A 21,506-nucleotide genomic window follows, 5' to 3' on the forward strand; every position below is an offset into this window, starting at 1 on the left:
GGCCGAGGTGTGAGCGTCGCTGGTACTTTAACGAGGCCGTGATGGGGCGTGTGCGTGTACGATGAACCAAACCGAGGATATAGTCCGAGAGCAGGAGTGTCCATCGGTGGGGGTCCCTTGGGGGCGTTGTATGATGACCAGACGCTACCAGAAGTGGTGCCATGGTTGCTTCCAAAGCAAAGGCGCAAGAAAGAGGCGACGCAAGCTGTTAAGGCGATATGCTGTGCACTGAGTCTGGTGGAGGCTTACAGTCAGGTTTAATGTGTTGTCTCCTTGCCTGACGAAGCGCTGGCCAAAAAAGCAGGGCATGGGGAATGAGTGATAGAAGGGTTTTCATCTCGTGTTTTCTCCTAATGGATTGGAGTTGTGGGCGTATGTTTATAGATAGGTTTCCAAATACAATTGTGTACTTCCTTCATCAGAGGGTCAAGTGAACCATCTTGTTGTGTTTTAATACCCACGGTCACTTGGGATATATGAGAATATGGCTTAAACCAACAAGCCTTGTAAGTGTATCGCAAATTTCGCCTTAAACTACATCGCTATCATCTTTTAGGCGATTTTCCGATAGCGTGGTAGTAGTACTGACTTGTTGCTTGTCAATGGCTGATGTGAGGTCTCACGGCCAAGCTTCTACGGTACGGGACATGTCAATGACGCTGCGTCGTGAGTTTTAATAGACCAGAGACCACATAAACAGGCATTATTTTGAGTTGTCGATTTGCACCCATACACCAGGGGAAAATAGTAAAGGCTGGCCGGAAGTCTGAATAACCGTCGCTGGGACATGGCGGCCCAAGTCCTCTACCGTCCGAATAACCTCAAAGCACCCCAGCCAATCCTACAACACCGTATCTACACACCCCCTCCCTGGCTCACTCAATCAGCCCTATGGGTCTACCCCAGAGCCCAAGAAAAGCTTCGTGGACACGATGTCGGGGTCTGGTAGGATATTCTGCTGCCTGGCATGGATTGGCGCCGTCACGTCATCCAAAGAGGAGTGACGCGAGCGTAGGGGTCTGTCAAGAGCAAATTTTGACCTAGTTTACAGATAGCTGGTCTTTGGTGGCATTTATTCTTGCGTTCATGTGCACAAGTTTTAAGAATTTGGCGTTCTGGCCGGGTTCTTGTCTTGCCTAGATTTAGACGTGTCTCTTTGAGGTTCGGCAGAGATGGGCTACGATGTGTTTGAACCCTATTTCAAGTGTATTCTATATTCCCTACCTGTGGAAGACGCCATGTCGTCAATCGGTGAGCTCATGACATCGATAATCACCGTTCTTGGCCTTCTTTTGCGGTCAAGGCATCTCTGCCAATTCCCCAAGAGGCTCTGCTAATGTGGGGTATTCCAGCCGTTCTGGTTCAGATGCTATTCACTTCCAATTCTTTCGATATTGTGCTCGTTTTCGTTTTGTTTGATGACTCGAATCTCGAGTCCAGAGGACGTCGTCTCCGAGTGAATGTCGGCGGCTCCGTTCAATTCGATCACCCATCCCCCGGCCTTCACCAAATCAACTCTCTTTCTCCTGTATAGAGGTTCTATATCTCATAGAAAACCTCATGGGCCCAAAAGTCTTTGCTCTTCCGCCGTTTGTTGAGGAATAATCGCCGAGTTCCAGTTTGCCGTATCCAGAGATTGAGATGGCTCACGGCCACATGCATTCCTGGTCTCTTTGCCTGACAACAATACCCAATACAAACAGCTTGGTCGTTTGAGGGGATCAGATTGTTCTGATTCTGCCTGGTCATTCACGGACATATCCGCAAAGAGCTGCAGTTTTGCGACGGATAGGACGTACTAAGCTGATGCGGTAGTCATCTCGCCTTGGTCTCATGGCCCATGCGGCATACCGACATCCACGCTGCAAGAAGCCGTATGAGACGATCTCACCGGAGAGGTCAAAGAACGAAAGGGCTTCTTGTCGAGGCATCGCCTCTTCTTATACGTGCCACGAACGCGGCGGAGTCGACGCGATCCGTGCCTTTGACCCTCCACCCCAGCAAGCGACATGCAGAATACGAGGTGTCCAATCAATGGCGGATGCATACCTCTTTGGCTGTTCCGTAATTAGCTCCGCACTTTGGCATTCTAGAATCGGGTGTGATTCGTCCTGTCGTACGTTTGAGAGTTGCGTCTATATGGCAGCGTGGACCTTGTATTGTTTTTCGCAGGTTTGCGGATATTGCATGGTGCTAGGATGAAGAGCAACTCTCATATTTTACCAGTGTATAGATATTGAGCACATTGCCCTCAAGAATTTATCTGGCAATGTCCACGATTGTCTTCATAGCTCACGCTCCCTCCTATCGCCCACCACAGGGTTAAAACAATAGATGACTACTATAAGCCGAAAGGACAACAGCCATTTGGGGACTTCACGTTACAGTAGAGGTCGATTTCATCCGAGATCAATCATCAGCTGAGATGCGGTTGCCAGATCAGGTCGGTAGGACTGGGTCGTTGCTCAAGGTCCGGCCTGCCAAGAATCCTCAGCCTTCCCCAAGCCTCAGACATATCTATTCATGTTGGTGTTTCAAGAACTCCCCAGGACAAGAAATGCTCCTCTGAACCAAGCCTTGCTCGTTTGGTTGTACGTGTGATAGGATGTGGAACTCCACAATGTTGCGAAGCCGCTTATCAAGTCTCGGCTGTCAGCCAAGGGTACGCCAACTCCGCATCGTCTGCACTTCTTTACTCGGGAACATCCAAATGTTTGCATCTTTGAGCTGGCGCAGCAGTAGAGTAGAGAATGACTACACGGCTTTCAGCAGGAGGCTAAACCCCAGCTGGCCATGACCTCCCCGCCTTACGCTGCACGTTTCCGAGACAAACCTCATGATGAGAAGAGGTCTCTCAATCAAGCTGTGGCTGTGCCATCAACACAGCGAAAGAGATGGCATTTAGAAAGACTCAAGAATCGCCACATTTCTAACCCTTGTGCTTGTGCTCTTCATCAATCCTCCCCATCCACAATGGCTGATATCGTACTCGGAACCATCGGCGTCATCCCTGTCATTGGGGCTGCCATCGCAACGTACCGACAACTCGACTCACGCCTCAAGGTCTTCAACAACCACTCCGAAGCCCTGGACCGTATGGCCAAGAGTCTAGACCGCAACTATACCATGTTCCAGCTCGAGTTTTACCAGCTGCTACGTTTCGCCTTCTCCGATAGGACTATACAGCGGATGAAGACGGATCAGGGCTGTAAAGAGTGGAAGGAGTGCGAGGTATACGAGGCACGGATGCGGAGGGGTCTTGGGGGCAGCTACAAGTCCTGCAAGATCTTGGTGGACGACATTGCTGCTGCCCTGAACAGCTTCGCCGAGAAGCTAAACACGTGTGTGGCAGGCGAAGAGGAAGACGTGAGTATCATCTAAAGCTGTTCGAGTCCCCCAACAGCTGACACTTGTACAACAGCAGCAGTCCAACAAGGGAAGCGAAACAATGACCAAGTTCCTGCTACGCTGCCGAGCGACGCTGCTCGCTCCAGTGCTCGAGAGCATCAACAGCCGGCTCCGTGAGCTTCTTCAGGACCTGACGTCTCTGCGGGAGAAGATGGAGGCTCTCAGCAGAGCTCATCCGTCGGGGGGTGCTCTGCGACTGCTTTCGTGGGTGGTTGCTGAGAGGTTTGATCGAGGTGCTGAGAAGAGCAGCGAGGGCACGGCAGCTTGATCAAGACGTTACAGAGAGGGGGGCGTGATTTAAGGGTTCTTTAACCTCATTCTAAGTCCAATTCTGTGGATATGGAATGAGGTTGAATGACCATTTAACCATGACCCTCTCTCTAGATCCTTGGATCGTAATGATGGAGAGGCTTCTAATTTGCCGGGAGCCATGGTCATCCAGAGGACCATGCAGGGGGCCGAGAGTGTTGGGGAGCATGCCGACTTGGGTAATACACGGAGATTCGCAAGGGGAAGAGAGAAAGGCGTTAACCTGGTACTTCATATGGGTTAGAAATGGTCGTCAGGCGTTAACTGTATAGAACAATTTAATCGAGTATCAGCCCACGTGAGAAGCAAGTCAAGAGAGCCAACTCAGACTGCATTTACCCACAGGAACTAAAACTGCGTGGCTGGACGGGCGGCCGATGGATCTCTTGGCGGGCACCCCGAGGCATTATTTTTGACCAACTGGAGAGATGACAGGGGTTTTCCTCATGTTTCAAGAATAGAAGCCAAGTGAGAAAAAGTGGCGCTTTTAGTTGGTTCATGGATGTTGGTTCGTCGAGGAGAACGTTGCACCATCTGCGGGGACATGGGTTGTTATTTTCTTTTCTTGGGTACGACGACTGTGCGTGTTGTTGATGGGACTCAACTGTTTGTAAGGATTCGTCCGTCCGTCTCCTCCGAGAGGCGAGAGAATACGGCATGGGGATGTTCAGATGAGATAGGGGCTACGAGTGACTCTCACTGTTTCTGTTGATTCCAAAGGATTGCTGACATCTGCAGCATATGGCAACGACTGCGACCTCGGAATGCTCACTCTCCGTCTCTGAATTTGTCTTGTCTGGCGTGATAACAAACCCCTGTAGCTCTCTCCCCTCCTCGCGGATCAGGGCTGAGCAGGAGGCTGTACAGCTTCTAAGGTTAAATCAAGGTGCGATCTGCATCCGGTGACGGGTACCTGTCTCGGATATGACGAGCACTCCCAGACGAGATGTACTAGATACAGGCGCTAGCTGAGGCTGGTTTTTACACTACGCGCCAGTGAATTCGCGGGCCAATCGACGAGATGAAGAGTCCATCACGGGAGACACCGTTGTGTCGAATGGCTCGAGAGCATAACGGCAGGGTTTTGCTTCCGCCGTAGTGGTTCTAACAGAGGAAACTTGGCCGTCTCGTATTGTCTGAGTGTCACTCTCGCGTACCCCTCGCTACGCCTCGTAATTCTCACTCATCCCCCCATCCTTGTGCCCCCCGTATCCTCCCCAATGCATCATCTATAAACAAGAGAGCTTACGGCCCCCAAAATGTAAGACCAGGGTTCAATGGCCTGACAGGGCTAGACGCGCCTTTGGGCTTACTACCCGAGAAATCAAAAGGGAGGACGACTGCCTGCCTACTGTGTCAGCCTTCTCCCCTCACATCAGGAATACCTTCTATCGAGTCTTACGGTCGGGGAGAGAGAGAGAGACGATAAACGATCCCAACAACTTCAGAGTCGAATACCCTCGAAGCTCGGGGTCAAGATGCGTTCGATATTACTTTCAACCTTGCTGCTGGCCGCGTCAGCCGTCAAGGTCCTAGGCGTCGACACACTGTTTACTCACCCGGGCACCTACGATGAAGGCGACGAAGCAATCAACAACCCTGTATACAAGGAGGGCGATACTATCCTCATCAATTGGGTGACGGACCTGAAGCAGATCACCGTCTACGTCTTCCAGCGTAACCCTAGCGACTTTTCCGGAACGACGCAGCTGGGAGAATATGTCCGAGGTAGGAGGTCAAGGCACCCTACAACAGCAGTAACATAGGTCTCACGAGAGTAGAAAACGTAACGAGCAAGAGCACTTTCTGGAAGGTCAACCTCGGCGAGGACTCGTTCAACCGCACCGTCCCTAAGGGCGAGATGCCCGTCCTGTACTTCGCCCTGTACAACCCCTCAGACGACGCCGTAAAGATCATCAAGTCGCAAGACTTCAACGTCTCCCTCTCCGACGCCGCCGAGACGTCTTCCACCACGACAAAGGGCTCCGCAGCTTCTACCATCGCCGACGGCCCCGCCAAGACGAGCTCCGAAGCCGAAGACGACGACAGCCTCTCCGCCGGTGCCGGCGCAGGTATCGCGGTGGGCGCGACGCTTGGTGTTCTCGCCCTCGCGGGAATAGGATTCTTCTTCTGGAGGAGAATGAGGAGACCTGAGCCGCAGTATCAACAACCCCAGCAGTATCAGCAATATCAACAATACAACGTCCAACCGCCAGACCCCAAACCCCAGATGCCGACCGAGCTGGTTGGTCACTACCACCCTCAACAACAGCAGCAGGGCCACATCTACGAGGCCCCCTAATCTTATAAGATCGCCTGCAGGAGTAATTGGTAGAAAGGTTTATTGGAAAATAAGGGAGGTTTGGGGATACCCGGAGCAAAACCAAGGTATTTTATTTATTATTTATTTTCTTGTGTATTTTATCTTTTTGTATTAGAGCGTGCGTATGCATTTAGGCCCGACGAGGCCATTCCTATACAATCAAGATTAGCAAATCCTTGTCCTCTGATGTATCCGTGAACCATCGGAACAACGGCTTTTGGCTCGGGGCTTCCCGTCGATAGGCAGTGGCGAAACCGCTTTGAGGGTGGTCAGGCTGTGAGGGAGTCGCGCAAGCTTCTGCGCTAGACAGGAACTATTCCTTCAGCCACTTCTGGACAACTGCGAATATTGCCATTGGATCAACAGACATTGGTTGGCAAAAGACGCGACGGGACCAACCGAGGAGAATCAAGGGCCCAATTAACGGGAATAGCTTGCTTGTGTGTATGTCCAAGGGACCAACCGTTCTCGGGTTGAAGCTGTGACAGGTCGAATCTTCAGGGTCTGGAGTTGCATACTGAGTTGATAGTCAGGTTAATAGATAGATATATGACCCTTGCACGGCTCTACCGATGCATATACATTCGACCTGCCCAATCTAGATACTCCCTTCAGGGGATACCAACGGCTTCTTTATCCGTGTCTCATTACAATCTTCCCCATCTTTTGGCACTTCTAGAACGATTAAACTTTTAGCAACCCAACAGCACTGAAAAACTCCACTACGCCATGATCAAAACAGCAACCATGTCCGCTACCATCGCGTTACCCATCGCGGACGGACCGATAGACCCTGGAGAATCCCCAATTGCACCATAGGCTCGAGCAATTGCGATGCTAATATGAATACGAGCCCCGAAAACATCATATCAACGCGGGTGCCTCTGCTCTCGAGTTCTCTTCAGGCTCGACGACGACAGCAGCAATTCGGAACCATGACAGCCTTTTTCAAGCCGAGTTCAGAGACAGAGGTCTCACCCGAGCCGGTACTCAATGATGCGAATGGCGACCTTGTTACCGCGACCGAGGAGCGCAGCCTGCACCGCGGTCTCGCGGAGCGGCATCTTTCTATGCTTGGCATCGCCGGCGCCATCGGGACGGGCCTGTTTCTCGGCCTTGGCGGATCGGTGCAGACGGGCGGTCCCCTCGGTGCTCTCCTCGGCTACGCGACCGTCGGCCTCGTCGTGTGTGCCGTGCAGTTTGCCCTCGGAGAGGTTGCGGCGCTCCTCCCCGTGACGGGTGCCTTTGTCCGGCACGCAGAGTTTCTGGTAGATCCAGCTTGGGGATTTGCAATCGGTTGGAACCTCGTCTACGGAAATGTTCTATCTGTTCCCTCCGAGATCACGGCCATCTGCGTGCTGTTCGAGTTCTGGACCGACATCAACCCCTCCGTCTTCATCGTCATCTTCATCATCCTAACCGCAGCAGTCGGCCTCGCCTTTATCCGCGTCTTTGGAGAAGTCGAATTCTGGTTCGCCATACTCAAGATCCTGCTCGTCGTCTTCCTCATCATCCTGGGTCTGGTCATCAACCTCGGAGGAGTTCCAGGAACCCCTCGCATCGGCTTCAGGTACTGGAAGGATCCCGGTCCGTTTGTCGAGCACATCGCCACGGGGAACTGGGGCAAGTTTCTTGGATACTGGTCCGTCATGACGAGCGCCGTCTTCTCGTTTGCGGGTGTAGAGTCCATCGCCATGGCTGCTGCCGAGACGAGGCACCCTGCAAAGGCCATCCCCAAGGCTTGCAAGAATGTCTTTATCCGCATCATCGTCTTTTACATCCTGGCTATTCTCATCGTCGGCATGCTGGTTCCGAGCAACGATGAGCGTCTTAACGATTCGTCTGGACAAGCGGCTCAGAGTCCCTTCGTTATCGCTGCGTCTGCTGCTGGTATCCCCGCCATCCCATCCGTCGTCAACGCCGTTGTCATCACCTCTGCCTGGTCAGCGTCGAATCAGAGTCTTCTTGCGGGCACTCGTGTCCTGTATGGTCTTGCCCTTAAGCGTCAAGCACCTCAGATCTTTCTCCGAACGACTTCGTGGGGCACTCCCTACGTGTGTGTGCTCTTCTTTACCGCTTTCATGTTCCTCAGCTTCATGAGTCTCTCGAATGGAGCCATGACTGTCTTTTGGTGGCTTGTCGACCTGACTGCTGCTGGAGTTCTTGTCTCCTGGTCGGCCATCCTCCTGAACCATATCAGACTGCGACTCGCCATGAAGAAGCAGGGCATCCCCATTACCAGCTTACCTTGGCACAACTCATGGACTCGTAAGTTCCCACTACCCAGATACTAAACGTGTTGCATTCTCTAACATCAGCAGCCTATTCCTCCATTGTTGCCCTCTGCATGTGCTTGATCATCCTCTTCACTGGCGGCTTCTCAGTCTTTACAAAGGGCAACTGGGACCCTGTTGGCTTTGTATCATCCTACTTGTGAGTGTCACGCACCATTTTATACCCATGATCTGATTGCTAACGATCTGGCAGAGATATCCCGCTCGTTATAGGTGCATACCTCATCTGGAAGTTTGTCAAGAAGACAAAGATTGTGTCCTTATCCGAGATACCCCTTCAAGATGCGATTAAAAAGTCAGAACATGACAGGGCCGCGGAGGTATAGACCCGGCCATGGGAATGCCATCCATAGAGTAGAGTATTGTTACAATGAATTAGAAGTTCAAATCACGTCTCGATCCTGGCTCACCTCCTATAACGCGAGTGGGATGTAGGAGTGCCTCTCCATCATCTCAACTCCAACCGACCAGTAGCTCAACCACATGACTATACCACTTGAACCGACAAGCATACGGTTCACTCAATTCATTCAATTATTCCTGTGGTGACGATGAGGGATGGGCATCCCTCAAGAAGCCGCCTTGGTCAAAGATGGTCGCCTCTTGGGCATGCAGGAGTGATGTGAACTCAGAGTATCAAGGGCCATGCCACAGCCTCGCCTTCTCTTCCCCTGTAACTCATCGATGACGAAATGCTATCAATGCGGTTCTTCTTCATATATGTCCCACATAATCTTGCTGATCCTGGCCCGATGGTCAGGAAGGTGGCAGACTGAGGCTGCAATGAGGGATGGAACATCCAAGTCTGTCCCCGAGCTATGGATACAGGCCACAGAAGCCATCTCATAAGAGCTAAAGAACATAGATACTCGATATCAGCTCTTTTTAGGCTATGGAGGCGCCTGTTCTCCAAGACTCTGCCGGAGGGTATGCGATTACCTCAAGTACACCGAGGAGAGAGGAACAAGAACCACCGCCTCTGTTAAGCATATCCAAGCACCCCGAGTCTCTAATCTTCTCTTTCTTAACACTCTCTTTGAGACGAAACCTAGCATCACCTTGGGTCAACTCGTGGCCAACTTGTGGTCATTTTATGTCCAAGTTGACGTTGCCTTGGATCAGCGCCAGGCAATCCCATAACATGCATAACAACATCCAGGAGTATTCATCCCTTCCTGTCCCTCTTCTGGGAGGTCAGAACTCATCCAAACTCACGATTCAATGGCAGATCGTTAGCCTCGTCCATTATACAGCTCGAACCATACAACAATTCTAGCAACCCAGCCCGGGGTTGTTACACCAGTCCTCACATTGCCTAAACTATGTTGCTTGGCCGGCAGTCGAGGACTCTTCTTAACATGCTGAAACCACGTATCATAGTCCCAAGAAGGGCTTTAAGAGCGCAAGTACTTCTATGAAGAGCCACGCAACTTCTTCATGTCACGAAGTACGGGCATCTTGAGGTTGATGTTCCCTCCAGTAACTAACACTGTCATCGAATACAGCAACTTGACACTCATGTCGAACGACAACATGTGGTTCTCAAACACTGTAATCACATGAGAACCAGGCACCCATTCATTAGATAAAACCCTTTTCCAACTCGTAAAGATGCTTCGGCTTGGTTCAACTTGCCAAACTCTACCCGCTTGACGAGGTCGGTTGCCATCAGCCAAGTCAAGTATCTAGAGGGATAACCCTCTCCTATGAATGAAGGGGCATCTTAGAGAGATCGGGCCTCTGGAATTCAGTGTTTGATGAGAGCTTGGGTAGGAGACTCCCTTGGACACTATCCTTGAGCAGGAGATCCCCCTAGAATAGAGTGTTCCTACGATCTTAGACAGAAGATGCCTCTTGAATACTGGCTTCAAGAAGACATGTCCCCTGAGCCCAGTGTCCAAGGTACGTCAAGCACCAAGAACACGCAGACTTCCGGTCAAACCAGCAAACACAAGGCTTCTAGGTTTAGAAACACCATCGATGAAACTTCCCAAAGGTCCCTCGCTCTACGAGAGTTCAAGTTCAGCTCAAAGCCAAACACATTGCAGCCATCACGGCAGTTCCACAAGGTTACAACGCGCCCAATCTCTAACCATAACCTTTTCTTTCAAACATATGCTACGTCGCATCTGCCCGGAAATGCTGACCCGGTATCTCGGTCCTGGGAAGCAAGCAACACCCTCAAATGTCTAGTCCAAGCCACCAAAAGATAATCTTCAGCTTTGTAATTGAACCTCTTCGGAAATAATCATCCATGATAAAATAACGATAAACAAAGAGAACATGACTAGCCAGAGAGGTTGAGCTTGATGCTGTGATGACGCTCCCAATAGTTCAAACGTCATGACCAACAATCTGTCTTGACTCGCACAACACTAAAACCATTCTCCCTCCCCCGCCGTGCCGCGATACTCTCCTAGTGAAAAAGCCGCCCCATGCGGCCGGGCTGCCACGCGCAGGGCCGAGAACAGATCTGCGGTCTCCCCCACCTACGTCAAGATGGTGTGGTCAAGAGAAAAGCAATTCTGCGGAATGTTGTTTTTCATTCGGTGATATTCCTGTTTTTGCTTCTTACCGTTGAGAAGAAGGAATCAAGTCTTTGACGTTATCGTACATTTGAGAAAGCCTTCAAGGTTAGTTTGACAGCAAGCCCTGTGGCATCATGATTCCCGGCGCCATCCGACGATATTGGCTTAGTTAGTTTAGTCTCAGCTCGGACCGAGTCCATGGTAAAAAGGTCCCTTTGCTTTCCGTAGTGTTACGGAACTGGGAAGGTTTGAAAGAAGAGACGGGCCTCCAGGGGTGGTAGGTGTGTTGGTGAGTGTTTGCGACACTCATGCTAAACAAAGAAATCTGCGACACTGGGGATGGGATAGGCACATTCTCTAAGTTCAGCCGCAGATGGGCAAGACCAAAATCCCCCTCTTGGCAAGAAGAATCTCCCCCAACCCAACTCGCTTCCCCCTCCGTCAGACCACGGGAGACTGTGCCGCTCACCCACATGCAACGCCGCCCGCCCCGAACTGTGATCGGCACGCTCCAGACCCAAGCACCCCCCGGGAGATGAAATGGGCGGCGTCCACTTTGGCGAGATTAGACTCAGAGTTTCTCGCTAAAGAGACAGAAGGACCTCGTGGCACCCCGTGCGGGATGGATGATCGATATTGACAGCCCCGGACATGCGGATTCAATAAAAGTCGCATTCGAAGGGTTCAGGAATGCTAGCTATCCGTTGAAAACAGCGTTTTTGAAAGCATTCCAGTGTCTTTTTCGGAATCAGGTCATTCCATAGAAGAAGCATTTTCGCTTGCAGTTTCAGCCATGGACGAAACGCTGGTTCCGTCCATCGTTGCATGCGTGTTGCAGCGGTGAGCCAAGAAAAAGCGCCTGGCAGTTAGACTATTCAATTTTTTTTTACTTGTTTTTTTCTTCTTTGTTGTAGAGCGTAAAGAATCACTAGATTGTTCTCCGGCAGAGGAATCGTTCCATTGTCCATGCCTGTCTGTCTCACAAGCCTTCTTCATACCAGATGTATCTATCTTAGAGAGAGACAACTACAACGACAAGAGCAACATCAACGGTCGACGATCCTAACCTCATGTGTATGTTTCGACTGGTCACCTGCAGAAAAGTCGACCTTGCTTGGCTGAGAATAGCTTCTCTTTCCTTAATAAAGACTTATCATTCAATATCACCTTGTCAACACCATCTTGTCCTGGTCACCAAGACCAACACCAACACCAGAACCGTCACACTTCCCGTGCGGTCCATCGCCCCAATGATCGTCTCCGTCCCATCACGCTACCCTCCTCGAGCCCGCCTCACCTTTTTCACTCTCCCGGCTTCCGGCTCTCCTGATTCGTTTTGAGGTCTCTCCACTCCTCCATCTTGTTCATTCCAGACACACAATGCCGTTCGCCCTGCTCCACCCCCTGACCCCATTGGCCGCCACGTTTCCGCCTTGTTTTTGTGACCCTGTCCAACCAATCTCGTGAGCCAAGACTAGCATCTGCAGTAGCTTCCTCATTCTTTTTTGCCCGCGTTATTATCGCTTTGCTTTTTTTCTTGTCTCTGCAGCTTTTGTGACGGGGGCCAATGCTGCAGATGCCGTAGCGTGACGCACCAGGATGGAGCACACCGTCGACGATGCCGTGATCCTAGACGATGAGTTCAGGAGTCGTGCATCACTAGACGCATCCTCATCGAGGCGCTACTGGGAGAAGGTGGTGCTGCCAGTTCCCGCCGCCGGTGATTCCGCGTCTTGGTGTTTCATTCCCCGGGCTGTGTACTGTAGACTTGTTTGAATCTGTGACGCCAACATCGAGGCCTCTACATCACCGCCATGTACATGTCTGCATGTATCTGTGCCTGTTCACGAGTCAAGTTTCACCAAGTTAATGCCAGCCATTGAAGTGAGGTATCTCAAAGTCGTTGTTTGTCATTCATTTGGTTGATCGGCAGATGCACTGTTCTCTGCAGTGCGAGGTGCCGTCTTTCCCTCAGCTCAGCTCAGTAAAACGTATTTGCTTGCTTTGCGCCATCTTTTGCGCAAAAATGCTTTGGCTATCGAGCCATGTTCCTCTTCTCTAATCTCGATCGACCCTTGCCATTTTTCTTCTTCCCGTCGCGGAAACGAAAAAGCAAAACATTGTCCATCCCCATCTTCTTGCCCCATCCGTCATCAAATAAGAAAAGTGAATGTAGAAAATAAGAAAAAGGTATCTTTGATCCAGACCAAGTGAATGTCTCGGCCATTCTTCCGTCTCTATCGAAAGAGGGCGCCTCCAGATGATGAAAGTACTGAAAATAGTGGTGAGAAATTAGAAAGACATAGTCGTTTCCGTAATCAGGCGTTCGTTGCGTCCCAGGAGGAATATTTTCCAGAAAAAGGGCCTTCCCAAGGCAGAAGAGTATAAATCGCCGGGTACAAGACAAACAAAGGCGGGAAGGGGGAATCAACAACTCCATCTCCAAGAAATCTCTTTGCAAAAACAACAGAGTGCCACCCCGTACAAGATTCGCTGCGCCAGACTTTCATGCTTCTACAAGAATTTGATATCTTGCCCCTTCCTCATAAATTTCCTCAAGAAAATACAAAAACTCCTCGCTTTTTCGAAAAAGGGTGTTTTCCAAAAGTGTTAAATAGACATAGAAAAAAGTATAAACCAAACAAGATCTGGTGTCCAAAAGATACAGGGTCGAAAAGAACCAGTCCCGGACTCTCATTTCGTTGGGTCGTTAAACGTTGTTTTTGGTTGGCGTAATCCTTGCACGGCTTTTGGGGTGTTTTTTGGTGCATCCAAGTATGTAAAGGGAGTCCCTGGGGATGGTAATGCGTTGCCAAGGGTCGATATTAAATGTCGAGTAATGTCCAAGGGAACCTGAAGAATCAAACAAAGGGGGGGGTCCGGGGCTTGTTGGTGTTGGGCCTCGGGGGGTATCTCATCCAGTTTGTGTAAGGGGCGGCTGCGTCGATGCTCAGTCAGACAAAATCATTGTCTTGATGACGAGATCTAATAGCAGCCTTGGAACGTAGGCATAAAGGGGACCTGCTGGTGGAAGGGTATGTGGTGCTGCAGGATGGGCACATGTTGAACGTATTTTACCATATCCCAGATAGGGAAGTAGGATTTGTGTTGTTGGCAAGGAGCCTGGATAGGAACGGGAGCCTGGATGGGTACAGGAACCGGCTGGCAGAGCATGGGCTGAGGGGGAACGGCCACCGGCACCTGCACGGGGACGGGGACAGGCCCAGAGTACTTCTGGGGCACAAACTCCTGGCTGTGGTAGATGAGCTGGTGTTCCTTGGGCTCCTCGGGGTCGAAAGCGTGGGGTGCATACTCCGGGGGAGTCTGCGGCATCTGGCGTTCCTGGTCGAAGTCGTCGTCCAGGTCGTCAATAGTAGAGCCGCTCGATGTGAGCGAGCCCTCATCGTCAGAGGATGAAGCCGGCGACAGAGGCGAGTCGTAGTCGTAGTCGTCGATGATGGCATCCTCGGTAGAAACGTATTCAGTGGTGTGGTCTGGTGAGGCCGGTGGTGTCGGGGGAGAGACGGCCGGCATGGTAAACCTAGAGCAGGCCATGATCCTGGTTCGGAGCTCGTTGAGAGTGATCCGCTGCTCAGGGTTGGGTTCGAAGATCCGTCCCAGAATTTCGTTCAGTTCATCAGAGAGGGGGAGGATCGTCTTCAGGAAGTCCTTGGATCCGGCATAGGCCCGGTAGGTGGAGTCCTGGAAGGAAGCTTGTTTCCATGGGTTGCGTCCACAGGTGAGGTTGACGAGGATAACTCCAAGGCTCCAGACATCATTGGGGGCGCACATGTAGTAGGGCTTCCTAGCAGAGGGGTCCAGGCATTCTGAAGGAGGGGGAGGAATGTTAGTTGTCTGAAAGGTGTGAAGGGCATCAAGGGGATCAAAGGGGTCAATCAGTTCGAAGGGGAGGAAAGATATGTACCTGGACTCATGTAAAATGTTGAACCGCATCCGTAGTCCTCGGATCGATCATCTGAAGTGGCAAGGCCAAAGTCGGCCAGCTTGACAGTGTCTCCACGGTCTGTTACCAAGATGTTCTCCGGCTTGAGGTCCCGATGGTAGATTCCCAGGTTGTGGCAGTGCTCCACGGCATCCAGGATCTGGAGGAAAATGTTCCTGGACAGTTCATCCTTACCAACATATTGACCACGTTCAGTAATATTCAGGAAGAGATCGCCCTCGGGGCAATACTCGAGAATAACGTAGATGCAGTCGGGATCATTCACAATCTTGAGCATCTGTACCACGTTGGCGTGGTTGGATGCCTTCCAGTGAAGACGGATCTCTCGTTGTTGGTAGGCAAACTGGCGGGGCTCCAATTGGGTTCCATCGGCGTTGAACTTGCTGAGGCACTTGACGGCGTATTTACCTCCGGTCTTGAGGTCGACAGCGAGGTAGACAACGCCATACGCGCCAGTTCCCAGGATCTCAGTCAGCTGCAGAGTGCCCTCGAGCACCCGGCCTAGCCTCTCCTCCGGAGCAAGTGGCCGTGTCGGGTAGTGTCGCGGCACGGCAAAGGGTTGTTGGATGGTGCACTTGGGGTTGTCGAAACCAGGCGACGCCGGAGGGGTTTGGTAACCGAAGATGGCATGGTGCTGCATTGTTATCTGTTGATATCTAACAAGTCCTAGAACTGGGGAGTGGTGGTCCTGGGGCCAGAGATATATCCAAACGGGAGAGAGACAGAGAGAAAAGAAAAAAGCATAAAAGAGGATTCTCCAACGGCCAGAAAAGGATCCTGATCCAAAGTCCAACGGGTTGAGTTTAGCTCCTGCGGGTTGTTGAAGGTGGTTGTTGTTGTGTGGTTGTTGTCGTGGGTTGTCCCGATGGCCGAATCAACGGGTCGAGATAGGCAGGGAGGCAAAAGAGGTGTTGAGTCTTTGGCCTGTCGCCTTCCAAGGAAAGTCGGTAGGTTGTCGTGGGGAGGATGGCAGAGAAGAGGGTTTGACGGGACCGAGGAGGGCGACAAGAGGACCTAGTGGTCACGTCTGCGAGAGCAGGGCCGGTGATGGAAGAAGGAAGTCGGAAGGAATGTCGTGAAAGTGGTGATGGAGGTCCCTCTCAAGCTAGATCCGGGAAGAGGCCAGTATAACAGCTCGCGCAGGATGAACGAGGCGGACGAGCGACACACACCAAGGCAGAGTACGTACCCAGCCGCAAGCCTCAGGCTTGGGATTGCGTGGATCACCCACACCAAGGGGGGTCCACCGGCTTCATCAGACCCTGGTCGGCTTGGAGAGATTAATGACATGGGGCCCTGTCTTGGCCTCGTTGTGCGTTAATGCTCTGCTCCGTCTATTCTTGTCGAGCGAGGCGTGGAGCCGGAGGGGGGCGCCATGTACTGCTTCAAGGTTCGCCTGGGATGCGGCGTGCTGGGGCGTCGACTAGCCCGACAGGGATGGCGCCTTGGTGACGCTGAGCAATATACGAAGAGGCAAGGATCGTTAGCTCTGACACAACGAAATAAAGTGGTCCGCTGTGTGGTCCTCTGTGTCACTGCCTCCCCAGAGGCCAGGCCTCCTCTCATGCTGCCCCCCTCTCTCGGGCTCTCAGCACTAACGCCATCCATCGGCCCACTGCCAGGCCACCCATCCTCGTCCAGTCAGAGGCATCGATGGGGCTGCTGCTGGCTGGCAGATCACTGGCGACCTGCCTGGGCGGAGTGGTCGGGTGCGTGTGCATGTTTGTGTGCACTGGGCGCCCATCCGTCGGTACGCTCTGTGTGCGCTGTGTGCTCTGCTGACACCCCTTCCCTCTCATTGTCTCCCCAGTGAGTGCCTGTGTTGCGTGTCCTTCCACTGTTCCCCTCTTCCCTCTCCACCGTCGGGCGAATCGTCATAATCGACAGCCCCGTGACGGATCACAGTTTGGCTCAGCAGCCCGCACCCGCACCCCAAGCCCGCGCCCAGCTTCAGACTTTGCCTCCGTCTATGACTGACCTGTCCGCCCCGGCCGGCACGGCGAGGACGAGGCGAAGGAGGCGGCAGAGAGGAGAGCCTCCTCGGAGGCCGGCGTTGGACGAGACGAGACACACGTTCGTTCTTTGTCTTTGATGGCCGCACACAGAGTTTGGGTGGAGTCAAGTCCGGCGGTGCTTTCGTTTCGTACCTACACATGCTTTTTGCCCGACCACTGGTCCCGCGAGAAGCAGCGCAGCTGGAACGGAGCTGCAAACCTTGGCTGGAATCCTCGATCGAACAGAAGGAAACCGGCCGTGCAGCGAGCGATTGGCTCGTGGCAACCACAGGCAGGCGTCTGTGGCGCTTCGCCGACGTGTTTGCGGAAAGGAATGCATGAAGTCATGGAGTTGGGGACCATGCTGAGACCCTTCTGCATCTCTTCTGCGTGCAGTGCAGCATTCGTGCCTCAGGATGTTATCGAGCGCTCCTCTCTTTGGCTTCTTCGATCCAACCAGCCTCTCTCCTGCTGCACAAAGTGCCTCGTCGAGTCGCCCGCAAGGGGGGCTGAAAGGTGAACTGGCACCACTGCTGCAGCTGCCGATCACTACGGCAAATGGGCCACCCATCCAGCGAGCACCAACGAGACGACGACGGGTCGGCAGCATGCATCTCTCTTCTGGGGCTAGAGCGCCTACTGTAGGCGGATAGGCGCTGGCCAGGTCTGGGTGTCAAATGTGTGCTCGTCTTGTCTTACTCTGGCACGCGGTCTGAGAAAAAAGAGACACCAGTACATAGGCATCACTGTATGCCTGCCCCAAATGAGCCCTATTCATGATAAAGAATCTCGAGTAATTTCTAGAGCATTTCTAGAGTACTGATTCTTGGGGTTGTAATCTTTTCCTAAATTTTTTATACTTCACCGGAATATTTCGTCGCAAAGTAGGAGTATTTCTTAAGAGTTAGAGGTACTCTGCCCTTTTGGTGTCTCATTTTTTCTTGGACCGCATGTCTGGCCTCGTTCAGGTGCAGGGCACAGCCAGGACAGATCGACATGTCAAGAAAGCACCTGAGTGGCTGGATCCCGCATCCAGTTCGTTTTTGGTGTTGAATTGGTTCAACCAGTGCCGGGCCAGCTTTGAGCTGTGATTGGTGCAAGCCGGAGATGATATCTAACTGCGATGTGCATCATTTCGCCTTTGTCAAGGCTGACAAGGAAGGATTTGCGCCTCTATGAAGCAACTGTACGTTTCACTCGTAAGCGAAGTCGTGTTTGTGTGCTATGAGTGTGCTCTGCGTTGTAGGCGGCAACGTGAGGCTGTCCAAGACCCAGCACAGAGATCTCATCAATCAAACAGACGCCTGTGAAAAGAACGATATGTAGCCCTTGTCTAACACTGGAGCGAGGCCAGCCATCCATCTGGTATCCATATGGCTTGTCTCTGCACGTATCCTTCTGACGTTTCCTCAGAAGGCCTCAAACGTGGTGTCAAGTCATTGCTGAAGAAAAACGGTGGCAAGGCAGGCCGACCCGGACGGCTGTGGACGCATGCCGGCATGGGCGACGCAGACCCTGGACCATGGGATTGCTCGAAGCAGACGGGTGCAGAACTGGTGTTGTTCTGATTGGGGTGACCATCCCGGTGTCCAACATGCCGACAACCCTGCCACGACAGCATCCAGTACAACCCCAGCGGTCCCAGAACTCTTGTCTACGATGCATCTCACCGCGAGGGCGAGGCCGTGTGTGTGTCTGTGCCCCCTGTTTGCGAGAGCTGCGTGTGAGCGTGGACAGTCGACGTGCCCCTTGGACAGGCCACGACAGGCCACGACAGGCCAGGTGGGACAAGTGAGGCTGTCAACAAGAAACGGGTTGCAGAGGAGGCGTCCAACCACGATCGGTCCTGGGCAGAGGGAATGCGCCCGTTGTCGTCCACTTTGCTGTCACGCTGCAATCTGGTCGCCCGTTGAAGGCATGGACATGATCCTGATCCTGATGCTAATTCTGATGATGGGTTGAGGGCGAGTATGAATCAATGTGTTGCTTGTTGTTGGTTCATTCACCTGCCCTTTGCCGGGAGGTGCCTCGCCTCCACGCGCATTCCATGACGGCTGGAGCCCCAGATCCGAGCCTTGACAGCTGGGGAGTCGAGTTGAACTCACAGGGCATGCCAGTTGGAGCGTGTCTGTTGTTATTGACATTCGCTTTGTCCTCATGAGCAAGTGACCCTGCCTGTTGTCTCTGCTTCATCCGTCGGCCTCAGCCACGTCTTCTGCCGCGTGATGGATGTTATGACCTTGAAAAGACGTGTTGGCGAAGGACATGTTGGGTGAAGCTCTCATTATCGTCCTTCTCGAGCCTTGTCTCACTCGTGCCGCTACCCTATTCCATGTCAAAAGCCGCTGTCAACAGCGAGATCCCCCGGAATACCCCATCTCGCCCACTGAACTGTCGCTAAAAACGGGGACGAGACAATGTCCCATTACTGGCAGATGCCAGACAGACGCTGGGGAACGGGTCATGATGCGAGAAATGCATGTCGCTGGGCTGCGATGGGGGAGAGAAGCCCCTGGTCTCAGCGATAGCCTGGCATGTTTTGCGCCTAGAGAAAAGGGCGGTCTGGCTTGTCTCGCTGCTGCTGCTCAACTTGACCGTGATGTTCTCAAGATGCCCATGCATGGATGGCATGTCAAATCACGGGTGGGTCTAGGCCGTGTTGAGACTAGCGTCAAGACCTCGTTCTCCCTTCCTTCCAACTGTCTTGCTTGAGCTTCGTGTTCGCAACAACACAGACCAGCGAATAAACAATAGTTTCAAGAGGAACCTCCATCTGACGAGCATCGATACAGAATGGAGAACGGTTGACGGCAAGTCGCTTGATCCCTACAGTCCGAATGCAGCCAGGCCAGGTCTTGCCTTGGGTGCCATGCGATGGCGCCCCCCATGGCGCTGCCGTCCAGCAGGGATGTCCCCTGGAATCGACCCATTCTCGCCGCCCTTGCCAACGCCTTTCCAGGGCATCGAGGCAGATGAGCGAGCACTGATTCCTCTGATGCCAGAGTGCCTCACTAAGGAACCCGTCTCGAATCTCCCCCAAGCGGCCAGTCTGGGGCGTCGATCATACACTCTAGCTGGGGCACGGCGCTCGCTCCAGACATTGCTCAGGACTGTCAGGAGGATCCATTTCACACTTCCCGCCTTTGACGATGGATACTACGTACTCTACAGTGTTCCCTACACTCATCACACCCGCTAAGCAAATCGACGAGGTCCAAGCAGCCCGCCAAACACGGGACAGATTCATCCAGTTCATGCATGAGCTGATTCTGGGCAGCTGGCTCTGACCGAAACCTGCTCTCCGTGACTTGACCGGCGGTGACTGTCACGGCTCTCACCTTTCTCCTGCACGGGAAGCACATCAAGCCGTTCTGATTCGACATGCCGCCCGTTATGCTTGGCCGATCCATCGGGGGCCGGAACTAGACTTGTCGACGTGCCACTATTGGTTGTGACTCGCATCAAGGACATGACAACTCGGGATAGTCGTTGATGATCCAGGAAAGAGGTGCAGATGCAAGCTCTCGAGCTGGTGGCATATCGGTCCAATAGGAAATATCCTCAACCTTGCCGTCACGCACTCACTTACAAGACGCACAGCCGTCGACAGCTCCGAGTCATGATCGTGCGTCAATGCCCGCAGTGTGAGCAGCGAAAGACGTCAGCCGGCACTGGGGAAGCACCGTCCGCACGGCACAAGACCCAAGCCTCAACAGCTCGATCGGGAGATGGTCAGAGAAAACAGGCACGGCGATGGACGGCGTCGCAGAGCGCACCATCACGTCCCCGCCAGGGCCACCTCCCCGGAGCCATGGCTGCGGTTGTTGAGTTATCACCAAGGCAGGGCTCCAATAGGGAGCAGAGGCTGTTAGCATGACACCTGCTTTGAACACAGAATCGCCTGCTTCCCCCCGACCATTAGGCGTTTCTAGCCAGATCAAGCGATCCTTGCGTCTCGGCTGGGGATCTTGCAGAGGAAACAACCCGTAGTCGTTGAGCTTGGACTTGTCAGTGGTCCAAGGGGAGCAGGCAGGAATCCAGACTCGGCAGCAACAGGCTCACCGTCTTGTTCTGTCTCGGTCACTTCATGCACCTGGATCGAGAGGGCAACCTTCTTGCATTCGATTCGCCCACCGTCTTAAACGTCGAACGCAACAGCTGGGATGTCCCGGGACGTTTCGAGATGGGCCGATCGAGGTCGATGGCAGATTCACCGCCAAAGGCAGGATGTCCGAGGCCTTCCTTACGTAGCGGTTCGACGCAAGGGAGGACAATGCAACGGCGATTGGAGAGCCAAGGGACATGATACTACACCATCACGGGACGATGGAGCCACGGCGGCATGCGGAACCCCGCTGCCAGCCAGAGCCAAACCAACCCAAACCGTTGTCTGGCTCATCGCAGATCTCGCTCGCCCGCTATCAATCTTATTTGGCGTTTCGCCACTTGACGGCATGTCATGGCGGCGGACGGCGATCAGCCATGGCTCGCTTGACCGTGGACCACATGTTCGTCGCATGGACTCTGGGCGTTGTGGTCCCCTACGTAGAAAACGCACTCGCCGTGGCCGAAGTCTAAATCAGCCAGGCAGGCGCAGAGTCGAGACCCCTCAACGGCGCAGGAGGCGAATCGGGCTGCCTGGATTGAGGACTAAGCAGTGGCCAGGCCGGTGTGGTAGGGGCGGCG

General features: G+C 52.9%; 4 protein-coding genes across 4 annotated transcripts; 3 read left to right on the forward strand and 1 right to left on the reverse strand.

Moving 5' to 3' along the window:
- Positions 1-2,973: 2,973 nt before the first annotated feature.
- Positions 2,974-3,676, forward strand: LRP88_01481 (uncharacterized protein; the record flags this gene model as incomplete). Its single annotated transcript, XM_083238163.1, has 2 exons — positions 2,974-3,366; positions 3,428-3,676. The coding sequence occupies 2 exons, from the start codon at positions 2,974-2,976 to the stop codon at positions 3,674-3,676; spliced, it is 642 nt and encodes a 213-aa protein (XP_083106668.1).
- Positions 3,677-5,195: 1,519 nt separating this feature from the next.
- On the forward strand, positions 5,196-6,019 carry LRP88_01482 (uncharacterized protein; the record flags this gene model as incomplete). Its single annotated transcript, XM_083238164.1, has 2 exons — positions 5,196-5,445; positions 5,496-6,019. 2 exons carry the CDS (start codon positions 5,196-5,198, stop codon positions 6,017-6,019), a joined length of 774 nt encoding a protein of 257 aa, XP_083106669.1.
- Positions 6,020-6,975: 956 nt separating this feature from the next.
- Positions 6,976-8,660, forward strand: LRP88_01483 (amino acid permease/ SLC12A domain-containing protein; the record flags this gene model as incomplete). Its single annotated transcript, XM_083238165.1, has 3 exons — positions 6,976-8,308; positions 8,362-8,473; positions 8,528-8,660. The coding sequence occupies 3 exons, from the start codon at positions 6,976-6,978 to the stop codon at positions 8,658-8,660; spliced, it is 1,578 nt and encodes a 525-aa protein (XP_083106670.1).
- A 5,187-nt stretch (positions 8,661-13,847) lies between these two features.
- On the reverse strand, positions 13,848-15,466 carry LRP88_01484 (kinase-like domain-containing protein; the record flags this gene model as incomplete). Its single annotated transcript, XM_083238166.1, has 2 exons — positions 13,848-14,689; positions 14,788-15,466. 2 exons carry the CDS (start codon positions 15,464-15,466, stop codon positions 13,848-13,850), a joined length of 1,521 nt encoding a protein of 506 aa, XP_083106671.1.
- Between the last annotated feature and the right edge of the window lie 6,040 nt (positions 15,467-21,506).

This window comes from Fusarium phalaenopsidis (genome assembly GCF_050370095.1).
Source record: "Fusarium phalaenopsidis strain FUZ10S chromosome Unknown contig_32278, whole genome shotgun sequence".
In the NCBI taxonomy this organism is placed as follows: Eukaryota; Fungi; Ascomycota; class Sordariomycetes; order Hypocreales; family Nectriaceae; genus Fusarium; species Fusarium phalaenopsidis.